The 17385-nt window shown below is 38.6% G+C and overlaps 1 protein-coding gene across 15 annotated transcripts in view; it reads left to right on the top strand.

Moving 5' to 3' along the window:
• Positions 1-15974, top strand: part of PLAG1 (PLAG1 zinc finger) — a 29775-nt gene extending 13801 nt beyond the window's left edge. For 6 of the 15 annotated variants that reach the window (XM_033155251.1, XM_033155252.1, XM_033155253.1 and 3 more), the window contains 4 exons: positions 5056-5165; positions 9069-9231; positions 13592-13950; positions 14481-15974. In XM_033155251.1, coding sequence (XP_033011142.1) covers positions 13709-13950; positions 14481-15744 — 1506 coding nt within the window. In that variant the 5' untranslated portion in view covers positions 5056-5165; positions 9069-9231; positions 13592-13708 and the 3' untranslated portion in view covers positions 15745-15974. The remainder of the gene's footprint in view (positions 1-5055; positions 5166-9068; positions 9232-13591; positions 13951-14480) is intronic. The other 9 variants (XM_033155255.1, XM_033155262.1, XM_033155261.1 and 6 more) reach the window with 6 other exon arrangements.
• The last annotated feature ends 1411 nt before the right edge of the window (positions 15975-17385 follow it).

Below are 17385 nucleotides of genomic sequence, written 5' to 3'. Positions count from 1 at the left end.
ATCCTTTTTGAGGTGAAGTGGCCAGAACTGTATATAGTATTCCAAGTGTAGTTGTACCATAGACTGTGAGATTAGCAGTCCCTTTCCTAATTATCTCTAAAGTGGAATTCACCCTTTTTCATAACTACTGCACACTGGTTTGGCATCTTCATTCCAAGGTCTCATTCCTGATCAGTTGCCACCAATTCAGATGTCGTTAGCATATATGTGAAGTTAGGAATTTTGTATCACCTTACACTTAAACTGAACTGCATTTGCCATTTTAATGCCCATTCTTCCAGATTGGAGAGAACATTTTGGAGTTCCTAGCAGTTTCTTGCTTTAATTAAACCATTAAATGATGCCTCTGCTGAGACACTAGCTGCATTCCACCCAGTTTTTAAGAGTGGAAACTGTTAATTAAGTTCGGTCCTAAGTTTGGCTGTTATTGGCCTGAATTTCTAAACTTTTAAGAAACAAGTCTAGACTTCTTTGCCACCTCCCTAGCAATAATATAACTTGTGAGGATTATCTAATTAAAATTACAAGTTGAATGAAAATACCACTTTTGACAATTCTCTTGGCACTGTTATTGAATCTTCTGAAAGAAAACCACTACACTTTTCTGTATTATCTGTGGTACTCCTTTTTAGATCATTAGCACACACGTACATTTTAGGAGTTCTTAACATCTAACTCCCACAAGCTTCTATCAATAAACTTATATTTTAATGTGGTATTGTGCTTGTGTGAGAAAGTGAGAGCCCAGGGTATATAGGGTAGCAGCTGCCATAATTTCAGTTGATTTTCAGTCTCTGGATTAGTTCGTTAGGTTATTTTGACCTGCAGATCTAGTCTGTTCACAGATCCAAGGGAAATGTGGATGCATAAATACTGAGCTGTATGTAAGCACAATATGAGACTGTAGAAAAGTGTAGTACTTACATAGTATGGAATTAAGGTAAAGGTAAAGGACCCCTGGACGTTTAAGTCCAGTCAAAAGCAACTATGGGGTATGGCGCTCATCAGGTGTCATATTTATTTCCATGCTTGAGTGAATGTATAAGCACCTTGGCTCCTTCCTCAAACTGAAGGCTATGCCATCCTAGCATAACTGATTCTGAACTATGGATGCAAATATTAAGTAAGCATCAGTATCTTTTTTAAATGTATCTGAACTTGCATTCTGCAGGGCATGTATAAAACATCGGGGGTAACATAAAATCACATACCTTTCTGTTAATTGCAAATTATTTGACAGTTGTGATGACACATCCATAGAAAATATGGGCTTGATACAATATTCACTTTTATGTGCACCAGTTTTTAAAATAGAGCTGTACAATTCCACTGCAAATTAAATGCATTGTGGGTTTTTTGAGAGGAAGCCTATTGAATGGAACAGCTTACCTGCCAAAACTCATCCATCAAAAGGAATTTCACACTAAACTGCTATATTTGTCATTTGGTTGGCCAACTAAAAGCACAGCTGGAGATCACATTATATTGTCCAGTTACTTTGTGCTGAAGCTCTGTGGGGACAGTAAGCAGTCAGAAAGATTATTTGGGATCACGAAGATGTAATAGTATCTAATGGTATAAAACTTTAAAGTGTGGTGCTGGTTCAATCATTCAACTTTATATTCTATCTCATGTAAATGGATCTTGATTTTCTATACAGTATAGGAATTGGTCTGAAGTATTGACCCAGGGTGTGCCTGATCTGAGTTAGTAATCACAGAGGCTGGTGGCAATGATAAGTGAAGATTTCTGCTCTGTGCTAAAACAGAGAGACAAGAGTTTGCATTCTAAATCAGGGGGAAATTATTTCACACACAGTGGTAAAGCCAGGGAAATTAAGATAGCTATGCCATGAGGGTGAGTGCTCCCTATGACATTTGACACCTTTCCCCATTATTGATTTATAACTAGCCTCTGATGCTATGGACCACCATTCTCTGATGCTACTGACCCACCTGAGTACTACTTATTTCTGTACTTCTTTTCTGTTATCACTTCCCCTTTCTGCTTTCTGTTGTGGTCATCCAGGGTTATGTTTTCAGCACTTTGCCTTCTTTGGGGTCAGTTTTTCAATTCTTTAAGTGGGTTCCCCTCTTCTGATCCAACAATCAGCTTATATGTAGACTTGTGGTAGCGGTGTCCTCTGAGAGTCTCATGAGGTTTGCATGTGCAGAGTAGGGCAAAGTGCGCATGTGAGCCCTGGAAGAAAGAGGCAGGGAAAGATGGCCCAAAGCATGGAGGAGCGTGACACCTTGCAGAGAATATGATTGCAAGTAGCAGATGCCCTGCTCTGAAGTCTGTATGAAGAGTTCTCCCATGGAAATTGAATGAACTGTACCACCTCTGCCCATGAACTCCATTCACATTATGACTCAGTATCCTGAGTACTTAAGTGCACTGTACCTACCTTGACCCAAAAGTGTCACCCATGGATATGTGCTTACTTGACACACACACACACACACACTTCATCATGCCCCCTCCTATAAGGTCTCCTTGCTGTACCCTGACATGCAAATAACAATGCTGCTTTCTCTGATTCTCATAACTGTCCCGCTTCCAGCCACACAGCAACTTGGGCGAGCATCTGGGTGCGCAAATTGTTATGTTCACTGCAAAAAGGGCAGGACTCCCTCCACCCACTAGTGGGCAAGCATGTTACCACTACCAGTTGCAGACCCTGAAGAACCCGGTGTCACAGTAGACCTGCCCAAATTCCTAGCCCCAAGGAAATTTGCCTGCTTCTTCAGTAACCCAACCCATCTAAAACCTAGACACTCCCCCTTTACTCCCAGCACCTTAAAAAAGGAGGTGGCATGGGCATAGCAAGAAGTCCAGAACTGGCACGACCAAATACTTATTTAGAATGAGGTATATATAGCATGATCATTGTTGCAATGTAATAGTTGATGTTAGAATTCTTTTAACCTATGGAATATTATCCCAGCATTACAGGCACGGGTACTCAGAATTTGTTTTTCTACAGAGATTGACATTTAAAAGTGGTTAATATTTAGCCCATAGGGACACCGATCTGCACACAGATGTCCCACATGTACCAGACCTTCTGATGCATTTCAGTTTTCCTACAGTTCCTAAGCAGGTTTCTCTCATGTTAACTTCCTGTATTTCCTAACACTAGATTGTTAAGTAATTTTCATCTGTGATCAGCTATCCTGAAACTTTATAGCTGACAAGCTATAATAGGCTTTGAAGCACCTCACAATCATTCTTATCGATCAATCAGTTATATTTCTCAAACCAGCTTATTACCTTTAAGTTCAATTACATTTTAAATACAGGCAGTGACCTGTGCAGGGGTTATGTTCCGAGGTACTGCACTCTTACGTGAAATTGTGTATAGTCAGAACACCCATTGAAAAAGCCTGCAAACTCCCCATTCTACCCCTTTTTGTGACTTTTGGGTCACTTTGAGTGGAGGAGAGGAGGAGGAGTTTGGCTTTGATATCCCACTTTATCACTACCCGAAGGAGTCTCAAAGCGGCTAACATTCTCCTTTCCCTTCCTCCCCACAACAAACACTCTGTGAGGTGAGTGGGGCTGAGAGACTTCAAAGAAGTGTGACTAGCCCAAGGTCACCCAGCAGCTGCATGCGGAGGAGCAGGGACTTGAACCCGGTTCCCCAGATTACGAGTCTTCCGCTCTTAACCACTACACCACACTGGCTCTCTGAGTTTGGCATGATATGCTGAGTTTGATAAACTGATAAACTGAGTTTGGCATGATATGCGCATGCACAGTCACACACATACTGGACATGCTTAAATAAAATGGTCACTGCCTGTATAGTCAAAATGCATCACATTCAATGGCAGGTGGCATTGCCAAAGTCTTTTCTTGATATCCACCCCTTTGGTATTTACTCTTTAATTTTTTTGCCAAGTATGTAAAGCTGAATGCACACAAGTTAAATGTGTGTAAGTTGTGAGCTTTAGCATACATGTTGCATTTTTGTGGTCAATTACCAGGTCTCCATTAGGTACAAAAAAAGATAAAGTGGCAGTGCTATTTGAAAAAGAAAGCAGGGGGCTTTTTAGTGGAAATGTAAAAATTAAAACAGAAGATGTCTACTGAATCTTTATTGGCAAAGCATTCTAGAACTGTGTCAGTGCAGTTTCTTATTGCTGTCAGGTGAGCTTTACCAACTTTGGGAGAGGACTAACAGTGCTCTTGCAGATGAACTCAGTGTTTGAGCTGAAATATAAGGTACCCTGGATCTCTCAAGTTGTTCAGGGCTTTGCAAATCAATGAACATGACATAGTAGTAAATGGGTAGCTAGTGAAAATGTTTTAACAGTGGTGTCACAGTGTCGGCCATGCACCCCTATCTGTATGGGCTTCCAAATCAGGAGCTTCCAAAGCAGCCCTAAGGGCAGCACCATATAGAATGCATTACAGTAATCCAGCCTTTAGGTTACAAACACATATAACAGCAGTGGCTGCCGAGACCGCATAACACTGGTCCTGAAAGACCTACATTGGCTCCCAGTATGTTTCCGAGCACAATTCAAAGTGTTGGTGCTGACTTTTAAAGCCCTGAACGGACTCAGCTCAGTATACCTGAAGGAGCATCTCCACCCCCATTGTTCAGCCCGGACACTGAGTTCCAGAACAGAGGGCCTTCTGGCGGTTCCCTCACTGTAAGAAGCAAAGTTACAGGGAACTAGGCAGAGGGCCTTCTCGGTAGTGGCGCCCACCCTGTGGAACGCCCTCCCACCAGATGTCAAGGAAATAAGCAACTATCTGACTTTTAAAAGACACCTGAAGGCAACCCTATTTAGAGAAGTTTTTAATGTCTGATTTTTTAATTGTATTTTTAATATTTTGTTGGAAGCCGCCCAGAGTAGCTGGGGCAACCCAGCCAGATGGGCGGGGTATAAATAATAAATTACTATTATTAAGATATTACTGTGCAAGAAAAGCTGTAGCTGGTGAACCAGATAGAACTGTTAAAAGGCATTTTTGGGTGCTGATACCTGGAAAGTGTAAAGTTTCCTCGGCCCTCTGCGATGGAATTTTATTTTATTTTTAAAGGGCTAGACACGAGATGTGGATGTACTGCAGATCAAGAGTTCTGAGTTCCCACTTGCCTGTGAGCTGCTACATATCTAGGCAAGTGGTTATTTACATGTCTGGCTTGAAAGGTGGGTGAAGGTTTTTTATTTTTATTTTTTATGTTTTTGCTTTTAACAAACTTTTATTACATATGTAATTCCTTAGGATGATTCCTTTTATGCTTACAAAATCTGGTGAGGTGTGTTAGACTGAAAAATGGGCGCAATATTTCATTCTTTAAATGGACTACAGAACTGATTTAGGATTTGTATTCTGGTCTCCTTCATCCAAGCATGACGCATCATATCATGATGCCTTTTAGGGCCTCATCCACACCTCCATTTGCCCCACTGCTTTCCCCCAGGGAAACCCACAGTTTACCACTGAATCAGACCAAATTGTAATTGGGTGTTCTGTGGATTGTTGTTTGTTCCGATTCAGCAGTCAAGAGTGTGTTTTCTAGGCGAAAGCTTGGGGGGCAAACACACAGCCATTCAGACCCATGCCTAGAAAGCATGGGACCAGCAGAATACCACTCAGACCGGCCCCATTTTTTTTTAGACACAGAACAAGTGGACGAGCTCTTAGTTTGGTTGCACATTGACTTTTATTCACATTTATAATTATAGGTGTGTTCCCATGTTTACAAGCAGGGATAGCTGATGCCTCCCAGAAGTGGGAATGCTATAAACCCTACCAGTTCTGTCAAGCTACCCCTAACCACACCTTTACATGGATCTTTTTTACTATTCTACCACAGCTCTGCAAATTGAAGTTACCTCTTATCAGCCATAATATCTAAACCCACATGTTCAGAGACAGTATAACTCTCCATACTAGATGCTAGGGACACTTGCAGGTGGGAAATATAATGATATTTATGTCTTGATTGTGAACAAGCATCTGGCTAGTCACCATTGAAAGCAAAGGTGCACTAGACTTCATCTGATCTAACAAGTCTGTTAATACTCTTATATGCCCAGTGTTGTGGGTTGTTTTGGAATATTTTGAACAGGAAAACTTTCAGGTTCTATATACTAACTGGCATTTGATCCAGTCTGTTAAAAACAAAACAAAAAACCCTGCAGAAATAGGCCTTAATAAATATGTAAAAAAATAAAATAAACTGAAATATTTGATTAAGAAGCCACTTCAGTAATATACAGGTGTCTCCCAACTTGCACACAATCAGCATGTGTGCTCCTACTGACACACATGCCAAAAATGGCAACAAAAAAGGGCAGGGCAGAACAGGGGAATCCCCACTTGTGTGCGTCCTGGAACGGAACCCCCGTGTAAGTGGAGATTCCTCTGTAATTTAAAAGTTATATTCAGACAAAGTGCAAGTGTCATTGGGGGTGAGGGAAATGATTATTTAAATATGAAATGACAACTTGATAGCATATACTTCATTTTACAATGGTATAATTTTGAGAGAGAGAACAGGGCACTGTGTTTTTATCTTGATAACCAAATGAGGGAGGAACCTCACAAAACACAGTTTTTCTTTTTCCTCTTCTCACTGTAGTTCCTTACTATAGTTAGTTGGTAGAGCAAGAGACTCTTAATCTCAGGGTTGTGGGTTTGAGCCCCACATTGGTCAAATGATTCCTTCATTGCAAGGAGTTGGACTAAATGACCTTCGCAGTCCCTTCTAACTCTATAATTCTATGATTCTCTGAAAAGCCTGTCCAGAGGACTGGGATGTCTCCTGAATAGTAGCTTCAGGGAGATTGCTTTTTGCACTCTGTGCCAGTGCCTGATAGTAGAACTACACCTGCTAAAATCTAAAAAAAATCAATACTTTTATCACAGACACGTGTGTGTTGATGACCTTTCGCCATTATCTAAATGTTGGCTTTGATGCATTGTGGGGAAACCCAACCAGGTGGGCGGGGTATAAATATTTAAATTGTTATTATTATGAAGCACACTAAATATGTGCAATGTATTAACAATAATACATTGCTAAAATAACTTGAACATATAAATTGTATTTGATGTGTGAAACTTCTGTTAATTATTAATAAAAATGTACTAGAATAAGTATTACCTTTTGATCTTTATGTGTTCACCATAATTAAACAATTTTGATATAAAATCAACTAGAATAGGAACATCTGTCTGAATGGAAGTGTTTGTTTTGATAACTGCTGTTTTCATTCTCCTATTCTAAGTTGTGGGAAGATAGAATGCTCTCTAATTTGTGCATAACTTATTCTTGACTCAATCATACACAATATCAATGCATAAATGTTGAACAGTATCTCTTTTATATAAAGTGAACAATAATAGAGAATTCAACAGTAACTCTATATTTTTGATTTGCTTTCTTGATTGTATTCCAAAATTTCCTAGCCCATCCCCTGTGGAAGTAAACACGCTATTTCTTTTAATACTTCTAATACTTCCCAGGCTTTGTCTGCTCTGTTTTGTGTTACTTCCTATTAAAACTGTTTAGATTGCATGTTATAGTTTCATATTTTATGATTGTATCTATGGTAGGATGACCATTTTTGGTGAGAGTTTGAGGTGAGGTTGTCAAACAAACCATGGTTAGGTGAGGCTGCAGGATTTAGACATAATGATAAACCATAGTTAAAAACAAATCATGATTCATATGCCAACAACAAACCATGGCTTTACATCATGGTTTGTTGTCTGGAAATAAACCATAGTTAGTCTGCTGGGCATGCTTCGGATGGTCGAACAAATCACACTTTGCCTATATAAACCATGGCTTAGTGTTGTGTGTGAATAAGCCTTTGAAACTAATACAGTAATCTTTTCAATTTCATTTTAAAGCTAATATTGTCCGACATGTCAAAAGTAACATTGTTTGTATTGTGAATCTGTTCTCTCTAATGTAAATGGATTGAGAAATTGTTTTGTTTGTATTATTATTGCTACAATTTATTACCAGCCCTTCACCCAAAGTCCCAGGGCAGGTTACAACAATTAAAACACAGCATTAAAACAGTTTAACACTACCGGTACTTAAAATTAAAGAAATAAGGTGGATCCTTAATTTTTTAAAAGAATTTGAATTTGATCCAGGCATAGTCCTGCTATGTGTACTGAGGAGCATATTGCAATTCATACTTGCAGACAAGGGAGCAAGTTATGTATCAGTATGTGTAATCCCTGCCCATTATCCCTTTTCATAACTGGAAGCCCCACTTCAGGCACATGTATGATTGGTGAAGAGACAGGATGGGGGAAGAGTGCTTAACCATTCTTCTAACTGATACTTCTTGATTCAAATCAAATGCATGCATGCATCCACACCTCAAAGTGGAACTCAAACACATGTACTCTCATCTTTGGAGTTATTTGGCTTATGGTGTTGTTGTTGCTTATGGAATTACTACCTTTTGTAATTCACCATTATCAGTTATGTGCATTAAATTAAAAAGTAATGGTAAGCTGGTATGCATTGACCATTGTAAAGCATGTTGATTCCATGTGCAAAGGACTGGAAACAAGTGAGTGAATCAAAGGGAAGGAGCAGAACAGGGTATGAGGACACAAACAAGAAGAGCAGTGAAGATTGATTACATCTGACTTATCATCCCTCTTGGTTCTCATGTAATGGCAGTGTCTCACAGAACATTCTCCCTCTGGGCACATTCAGTTACTCGGATCCTTTGTGCAGAACTGCTCCTGGTGCTGTTAGTCTGCTGAAGACTAGAAGATTGCATGCAGCCAGAAAGAGGAGTGTACTGTTGGGCAACACTGTTAGCACCAAGGGTGGGAGAAGACTATATTAGCTTTCTAGCTTATCTCCTCTTCTGACTTGCCGTCTTCTAGTCCTGTCTAGAGACAAGATATGTTGTTCTCTGCATGCAGAAAATCTGGATCATGATTACTGTTAATTATTGTTATATACCATAAAAAGTATGAGCACAGGCTATTTTTCTTTCCCATTGACATCTAGTTTTCTGAAGTCAACCTCTTCACTAATGTCTAGCCCCTTCTTCTTTGTTTTTCAGATCAGCAAAAATGGGAAGCACTGGATTCTGGTTTGCTCCTAGACATGTCAGTGGAACTGGTTAAGACCAAAATCTGAAGGTTTTTCTTCGTTATCCATCACCAGGTGTGCACTGAACAGAGGCTACCATAAATCTGTTTTGAGTATGAACACCTTTTAAAATGGTACAAAATATATAAAAGTATTGTTTTGTAACATAGATTTTAAATGGTTTCTAATAACTGTATCATCCAACCTATAGTTGTGAAAGAACCAATATGAATAAGTAATAATATACTGAAGCTGAAAATAGGCATTGTGACTCAAAAAAATTTCAGCTGGTCTTTGAGAAGTGTAATATTTGAACATTAATGTTAAAATCCTGTTGGCATTGCTCAGCCTGTACATCCACAATTGAATTAGATTATCTAGATAGTTAGAAATAATAAGCTAGTAAGTAGTTTAATCAGAAATTTACTCCAGGACTAGCATAACCAAATTTAAATGGCTGGGCTCCAGAGGACCCTATGCAGTGTTCTACATGTGCACTAGGGCTTTACTGATCCTCCTTTTCTACTGAAGCTCCTTGCGTGCATCCCTCTCCTTTCCCTCCCTCTCCTCCCAGCTGCTTCTAACGGTTAGGGCACACTCTGGAGAGAATTCAGTGAGCACAAGGTGGTGCAGTTGCAAGTGAAGATCAACTTCCCCACCCCTGGAAGTGCTTTACGTGCATGCACAGGCCTCTTTGGATCCTGCCTGCTGAAACTGTTTTTATATGAGGACATAGCTGCACTTAATTTATTAGCATTTGCATCATCATAATGAATTCAGTGGTTAGATTACAGAGCAATAAAGATCTTTCTTATTCAGCACATAGTTTCAACTCCTTAAATTAAATGCTCTCGAGGCCTTAACTAGATGTAGTAGTAGTAGTAGACTTGAGCATTCAAACATGGGTCTGCAGCGCAACTCTAAAGCACGGTATATTTAAAGTGAAAGAGAGGTGGTGAAAGAGGAGTGCTGAACTCATTGTCCTTAGCTTTTGTGCCCCACAATCCATTACATGTAGCTGAGCTCATAGACCAAAATGAAACGTGGCTAGGTGGACTGGTTTTGATTGCCAAAAATAAGAACAAAAACCTGTGGCTGGGGCAAGGGCTCAGCATTTCTCGTACTGGTTTTTCTCTTTCAGTCATATCCCTCCTGTTGTACAGCTGGCCACACCACTACCTGTGGTCCACGGTGCAGGTGATTGTGCCATATGTAGGGTCTTGAGATAGTCTCACCCATTTTTTTTAAGTATAGCAATTACACACACATGCACAAACATATATGGTTGAGCCTACTCACAACTTCCTGACAGGAAAATACAGTAGTTCTAGTTCTTTTCCAAGGTACTTCTAAGGCCTTACAATTTGTTCAATATCATTACTGTATTAAGAGACAAATCCGTGAAAATCTTACCACTAAACCTATGTGGGTAGATAAGATTGCAGTTCACTATAGGTGTAGCTTCTTTTATAGGGCTTGAAGATGCCATATCGCTACGGAATTATGATGAAGCAGTAATCACCATGAGATGTTATACTTTCTTTCTGAATTCATTAAGTATTTCCATAAACACTTCTTGTATTTTATTTTATTTTATTTTATTTTTGTGCTCTTAGGTTTTGCAGTTTATTTGCTTAAGACTTTTATAGGGTCACACAACTGAATTTTGGGAATGCGTGTTCTGCTTCCCAGTTCCTACTTCTTCATATTTTCTTAAGCATTATTGGTACCAATAAGGAAAGGTTAGAAAGATTGCAAGCTAATAATTAAATGTGCTTTGTTTTTCATTTGTAGTTTGACTTGCACTTGTTTGTTTTTGTTGCTAATTAAGGGACACAACAATTGGTCACTAGAACAGCTTCAGTTCCTTTTCACTTAGGACGTCCTCAGAGTGTCAGTATCTGGCACAACAAATAAGGATATGTTATTTAATTTGTTGTGGAAGATGCATTAAAATGTACCATTTTAATTTTAAAAAATGTAGTCCCCCACCCCACCCCGAGTTGTGTCAGTTGTGTCAGTTTCATAGTTGCCCTTTCCTCTCTGCTGTTAAAAAGCTCTTAGAACTATTTTGGCCTTTCCCAGTAGCCTAACCAGGAGTACATGAGAGATCAGCAGTTCCCCGAGGACTTGAATCCTGAGGTTTTAGCCTTCTCAGGTGGGTTTTTCTCCCACTATCAGTTTTGGGCTAACTATTATTGGTATTGCAACTGCACCAACATATTCAATAGCCACTTTATTTAAAAAATGGTCTTAACTATGGTTATAAACTGTGGTTGATACTAAGTCTGCTTAATGAAATTGCTGATGCAGGCATAAAATCAATATTAGCAAGCCCTAAATATCAGAGGCTAGGGATGCTGTCTCGGGAGGACAGGAGCACACAAATTTGCATTCTGGTCCTGACTATACAGCCATGATGAGGCTGCTGTACAATAGGGGCATTCAGATGAACACCACCACTACCATGACTTCCAGAAAGGCTTTTCATGAAGGGCAGGTGGCTGCAAGGGGGTGGAAGGGACAGGAAACTTGCTGTCTGTGAACTTCCTTATGTTAAAGTGTAGTGGTAGCCAAGCCTAAAAATCTAGAATTTAATGTCTGTAGAGGGTTGCTCCCCAAATAACCAGCTGAATCTGCTACTACCAGGTTTTAGCCTGCGGATAAAACATCCTGGAGATAATTATTACCACTTTTCCCAAAGGGAGGTATTTTTTTTTCTTATATCATCTATCTAGTTCATTTAGAAAGAAATTGGCACCAATTATGAATAGCAAAATCTTTTTCTTTTTACAATGTGAAGTGCAGAAATCAATAAAACAATGAAAAACATGCTAGGCTAATCTATACATTTTGCCATTCCCTGTCCCCCAAGAAGTAGGTTTAATTGTTTATCCACTGATGGATGTTTTTAAAAGAGTATCAGGTTTTTCAAAAGTTGATATACAGATTAAATATTTGGATGGTAACTAGGCGTTCATTAGAATACATGGTTTGTTTGAAAGCACCAAAGATTTTATGGACAATCGTTCAGTTAGGAGGAACTGGCCTACTTTGCATATCACTGTAAGCCAAGCTGTGGCTTATTGCAACTGCATGAACATGTTGGCTCCAGAAGAGAGCCTGGCTCCTCCCCCAACCTTTTAGCACAGAGTGGTGCAACAGCTGAGTTAAGGCTCGGCTTAGTGTGTCTTCTGAACCTGGGATTTGTCCTTTGGTTACAGATCATGCTTGAGGAGATATCATGATCTTGGGTTTGGATGCCATTCCATACTGCTAAAAGGACGGGAGAGGAGCAAAGCAGGTATGAGCTTCTCTCCAGGAGCCGACACATTCACATGGTTTCAATAAGCCATAGTTTGATTTGCCATGACATGCAAACTACACCACTGAATAAATCTTATTGCGGTACCTTCTATGCTTATGCTTGTCTTTCCTCATAAACCTTTAGTATCTGTCAGTTGCATATCTAGCTTCCAATCTGTTTCCTTAATAGCTTCTTGAGCCTTGCTATCTATGATCTCAGCTTAGTTTTAATATTTGAAAAACAGTACTGTTAGGAATAGAGGATTACAGAGTGCTCATGGTTACTAAAAGCAAGGATTAGATAACTCTTGGTAGATGTTGACATACCAGTACTTGTGCCCATGTAATTCCTGAGCACTAAATCACCACAGTTTGGCTGTCAGTCAGATCCTTATGTAGCTAATATTAGGGTCTTCTACACATGATGAACAATTGCATGGTACACACCATTCAGGACTATAGCACTCTGGAATGCAATTTGAGGATTTGCATGATTGAATACACTTAATACATTATTATTATTATTATTATTATTATTATTATTATTATTTATATTTTGAAGTCTCTGTGCATAAATAACTAGAAGGTCAGAAGACACTGAGTTAGATTAGACATTATAGTTGTCTGTTCACAGGGACTTTTCCTTGGCATTTTGTATTCTACAGGCAATAAAAAAAATTATGTAAGGCTATTCAAACTTGCATTTTCCTCAAAGTTCTGTAGTAGTATAGTCATGAGAGTGCTGTATCATGTGCCATTATTTTTAGTCCTGTTTACAGTGCTGCTTCAGACTACATTCCTTTTGAATTGTGCTTTTTTTCTTCTTCAGTAGGTGGCACTCACTTAGCCATATCACTTTGATTTGATACAAGAAAAGAAACTGTTTTCTACAGAAATATAGGAACAGTTACTTTTATTTTTAAAGGCTTAGATAAATTCTTGTAGTACTACTACATTGCCTCAAGAACCTCAAAAGAATGGCAAGATGTAGTTTCAGCACATATGTGGTTCTGTCCATCCTGAGCAGTGAATTTTGAGCTGTGATAAATAGCTTAAATGAGCCTACATATATTACATTAGACCAGCTGAACCTAATTTTATATAAGCTTTATTCAAAAACATCACATAGCAAGTAAACTTCAAAATTAAGTGTAGTTACAAATAGTTGTTTCTTATTTTTTTTTCCAGTCCCCTTTTGCTTTCTTTAACGACCACATGAAACTTGAGAAGCCATCTAAAGCTAAATCATTTAGTGGAGTTGGGCAATTCCCAAGTGTCCAACAAGAAGGCCTGGTTTAGGCTGCGATGGCCACTGTCATTCCTGGTGATTTGTCAGAAGTAAGAGATACCCAGAAAGTCCCTTCAGGGAAACGTAAGCGTGGTGAATCCAAACCAAGAAAAAACTTTCCTTGCCAACTGTGTGACAAGGCCTTTAACAGTGTTGAGAAATTAAAGGTTCACTCATACTCTCACACAGGAGAGAGGCCCTACAAGTGCACACAACAAGACTGCACCAAGGCCTTTGTTTCTAAGTACAAATTACTAAGGTATTAAACTCTTACTTATTTTTCAGATTATATTATCATTTGTTGGCCATTTTAAGCTTTGTAAACGTATATATTGTGTACACTTTAGCTGATTTGCAGGGAGGAAATGTTAGTTAATTTAGACATCAGATTGTAGAAGTATAAACTATAGTGCATAGTTTTACAAGCTAATATCTTTCAGTTTTTGTGTGTGTTTTCAAAGAGGAGTTTAAAGCTTTTTTCAGTTGTATAAACATGTTGCAAAGAAGTGTATGGATTGAGATGTTTGCTATGGGCATAATTGAAATATTCATATATAATGAAATATATTATTAAAATAACTTAAACATCAACTAAAATGTCAATTGAAATGAAATTGCTTGTAATGTGTGATTTGGTATATTTAAGTATGACATTTAATGTCTATAGTGACATGTCTTCTGCAAAATATTTGTTTGAAAAAAAAAATAGTTTAGTATTTAGCTGCCATTAAATGAACACGTATACTTTTTATCAAAATAATTACTTACAGAATATATCTGTGTTTCAAGGCATATGGCTACTCATTCTCCTGAGAAAACCCACAAGTGTAATTATTGTGAGAAAATGTTTCATCGAAAAGATCACCTAAAGAATCACCTACATACACATAATCCCAATAAAGAGGCCTTTAAGTGTGAAGAATGTGGAAAGAACTACAACACGAAGCTTGGGTTTAAGCGTCACCTGGCTTTGCATGCTGCAACAAGTGGTGACCTCACCTGTAAAGTATGTTTGCAGACATTTGAAAGCACAGGGGTGTTGCTGGAGCACCTAAAAACTCATGCAGGCAAATCATCAGGTGGAGTGAAGGAGAAAAAGCACCAGTGTGAACATTGTGATCGTCGGTTTTACACCCGAAAGGATGTCCGAAGACACATGGTAGTGCACACTGGAAGAAAGGACTTCCTCTGTCAGTATTGCGCACAGAGATTTGGCCGGAAGGATCACCTAACACGGCATATGAAGAAAAGTCACAACCAAGAACTTCTGAAGGTCAAAACGGAGCCAATGGATCTACTAGACCCATTTACTTGTAATGTTTCTGTGCCTATAAAGGACGAGTTACTTCCAGTGATGTCTTTATCTTCCAGTGAACTGACATCAAAGCCATTTACAAACACTTTGCAATTAAATCTCTACAATACTCAGATTCAGTCCATGCAGAGTTCAACATCTGCACACCAAATGGTTGCCACATCATTACCTTTAGGAATGCCTTGTCCAATAGATATGGAATCTGTCCATCCTTCTCACCAGCTCTCTCTAAAATATCCACTCAGTTCTACCTCATATACAGTTTCTATGACTGATAAAGAGCAGCCATTGAAAGGGGAAATTGAAAGTTACTTAATGGAACTGCAAAGTGGTATGCCTTCTTCATCCCAAGATTCTCAAGCATCTTCATCTAAATTAGGATTGGATCCTCAAGTAGGGCCACTAGATGATGGATCTGGGGATGTTTCCCTTTCAAAAAGTTCAGTTTCTATCAGTGAACCTCTAAGCACCCCATCACTGGACTTCTCTCAGTTATTCAATTTTATACCAGTAAATGGACCTCCTTTTAATCCTTCTGTTTCTCTAGGAAATCTTGGAATGAGTTACGCGCAAGAGGAAGCACATTCATCTATGACACAGCTTCCTCAACAGGCACAAGATCCACATGACCCTGGTAATGGTATAGGTCTTGGGTCTTTGCATTCATTATCAGCAGCTTTCACAAGCAGTTTAAACACAACCACAACCTTACCACGTTTTCACCAAGCTTTCCAATAGGGTGAAAAATTGCCTTGTGACAAGTTTATTTGTAGAAATGCCTTAGATTACTTTTATTAATGTAGTGCCTACTATGTCATTTGTAAATCTACTTTTGTACAGTACCAATCTCATTAAGCCAGTATGAAATTCAAATTAACTTTTAAAATATTTTGAATGTGTTCATTCACAGTTGTTTACTCTGTTTTTTTTTAAGTCTCTGTATTCTCACTGCCAATAGACCCACACTTTAAAAAGGAAAAGGAAAACCATTCCCACTAAAAGTTATGTATCCCTTGTTTAAAATTTCATTAAGATCTGATAATTCACTTTGTCAATGGAATTGTGGCTATTTTGATACTTTCAAGACTAAGAACAAAACATTACTGTTAATACAGATAAATTTGTGAAAAAATCAGAATATTTTTTTTGCCTTGTTCATGAACTGAAAATCATGATCTATAAATAAGGAAATGTGTTACTCTTGTATGAAAATGTTTTTATGTGTAGTCTTCTTCAAAGGTCTGAAGGACCTACCACTTACACTTAAATAACTTCACAAGAATAGAGAGGAAGAAACCTCTCACTTAAGTGCAATTACAAAGTATTATAATTTGGTAAGAAAGTTATGCCTGATTGGGAAGTTTTAAAAGAGACAAAATGTAAGAGCTGACCTTCAAATAAAAATATTGGGTGGTATTCAACTAAGTTTTTACTCAGAGTAGACTCTTTGAAATTATAGAACATGACTTAAGTTAGGTCTATTAATTTCAATAGGGCTATTTTGAATACTCCTCACTGGGTATCCAGTGAGTACCCAAAGTATCCAATGCTTTCTGCTCACTGATTAAAGGAATCCATTAGCAGAATGGAGGAGGTAGGCATCTGTGGCAGTTTCCCCTCTCCCCTGAACTCCCCTGCACCCCACCACCACCTGTGCCAGACCCTCCGGACCAGATTTACAGCAACCATTGTGGGGCAGGGAAGCTGCAGTCGAAGGAGGAATTGCTAGAATTGCTAACAAGTGCCTTCTTCCAGTTCTGCTGATTAATTCCTTCAGTAAGTAAGCAGAAAGCATAAAATAAAATCCATTTTAACGTTACCTTTTCCATAATCTTTTTTAGCAGTCTCATCAGAAAGATGGGGTGAAGTCGAGACAGAAAGTTTTTTATATGATGTCAATTTGATGTTTAGTTTGCAGTCAAAAAATGAGTGTAAACTGGCAAATACATTTTTCTATATTATCATTGGAGCGGATCTCTTGAGTTGTATTTCATGGTGTGTAATGTCACCCTAAGTAACAATGCAGATGGTAATCACACTTACCACGCCTGGGTATTTGGCAAGTGATTTTTCTCACTGCCAATAATTAATAACAGGACTCTTAGGAGTGAAGTAAAAGCATATTGCTTATGCCACTTTTACCTACGGTAATATAAAAGGGTGTTTGGGAAAACTAACAACAAAATGGCTACTCATGCTGTATGTCAAATTGCTGTTCCTTTTCAAAATGCCCTCTTATATTTCCTACCCCAATAACCAAAAGAGGGAAAAACTGTGATATATAAACGCAAAATGTAGTTTTGCTGTAACTTGGTAACATTCTATTCCTTGGCATAATTATCTCCAATCATTTGTGTAAATGAATACAAGGTTTTAAGT

The sequence above is a fragment of the Lacerta agilis genome, chromosome 7 (assembly GCF_009819535.1).
Source record: "Lacerta agilis isolate rLacAgi1 chromosome 7, rLacAgi1.pri, whole genome shotgun sequence".
NCBI classification, from domain to species: domain Eukaryota; kingdom Metazoa; phylum Chordata; class Lepidosauria; order Squamata; family Lacertidae; genus Lacerta; species Lacerta agilis.
This window is presented reverse-complemented; position numbering and strand designations above follow the sequence as displayed.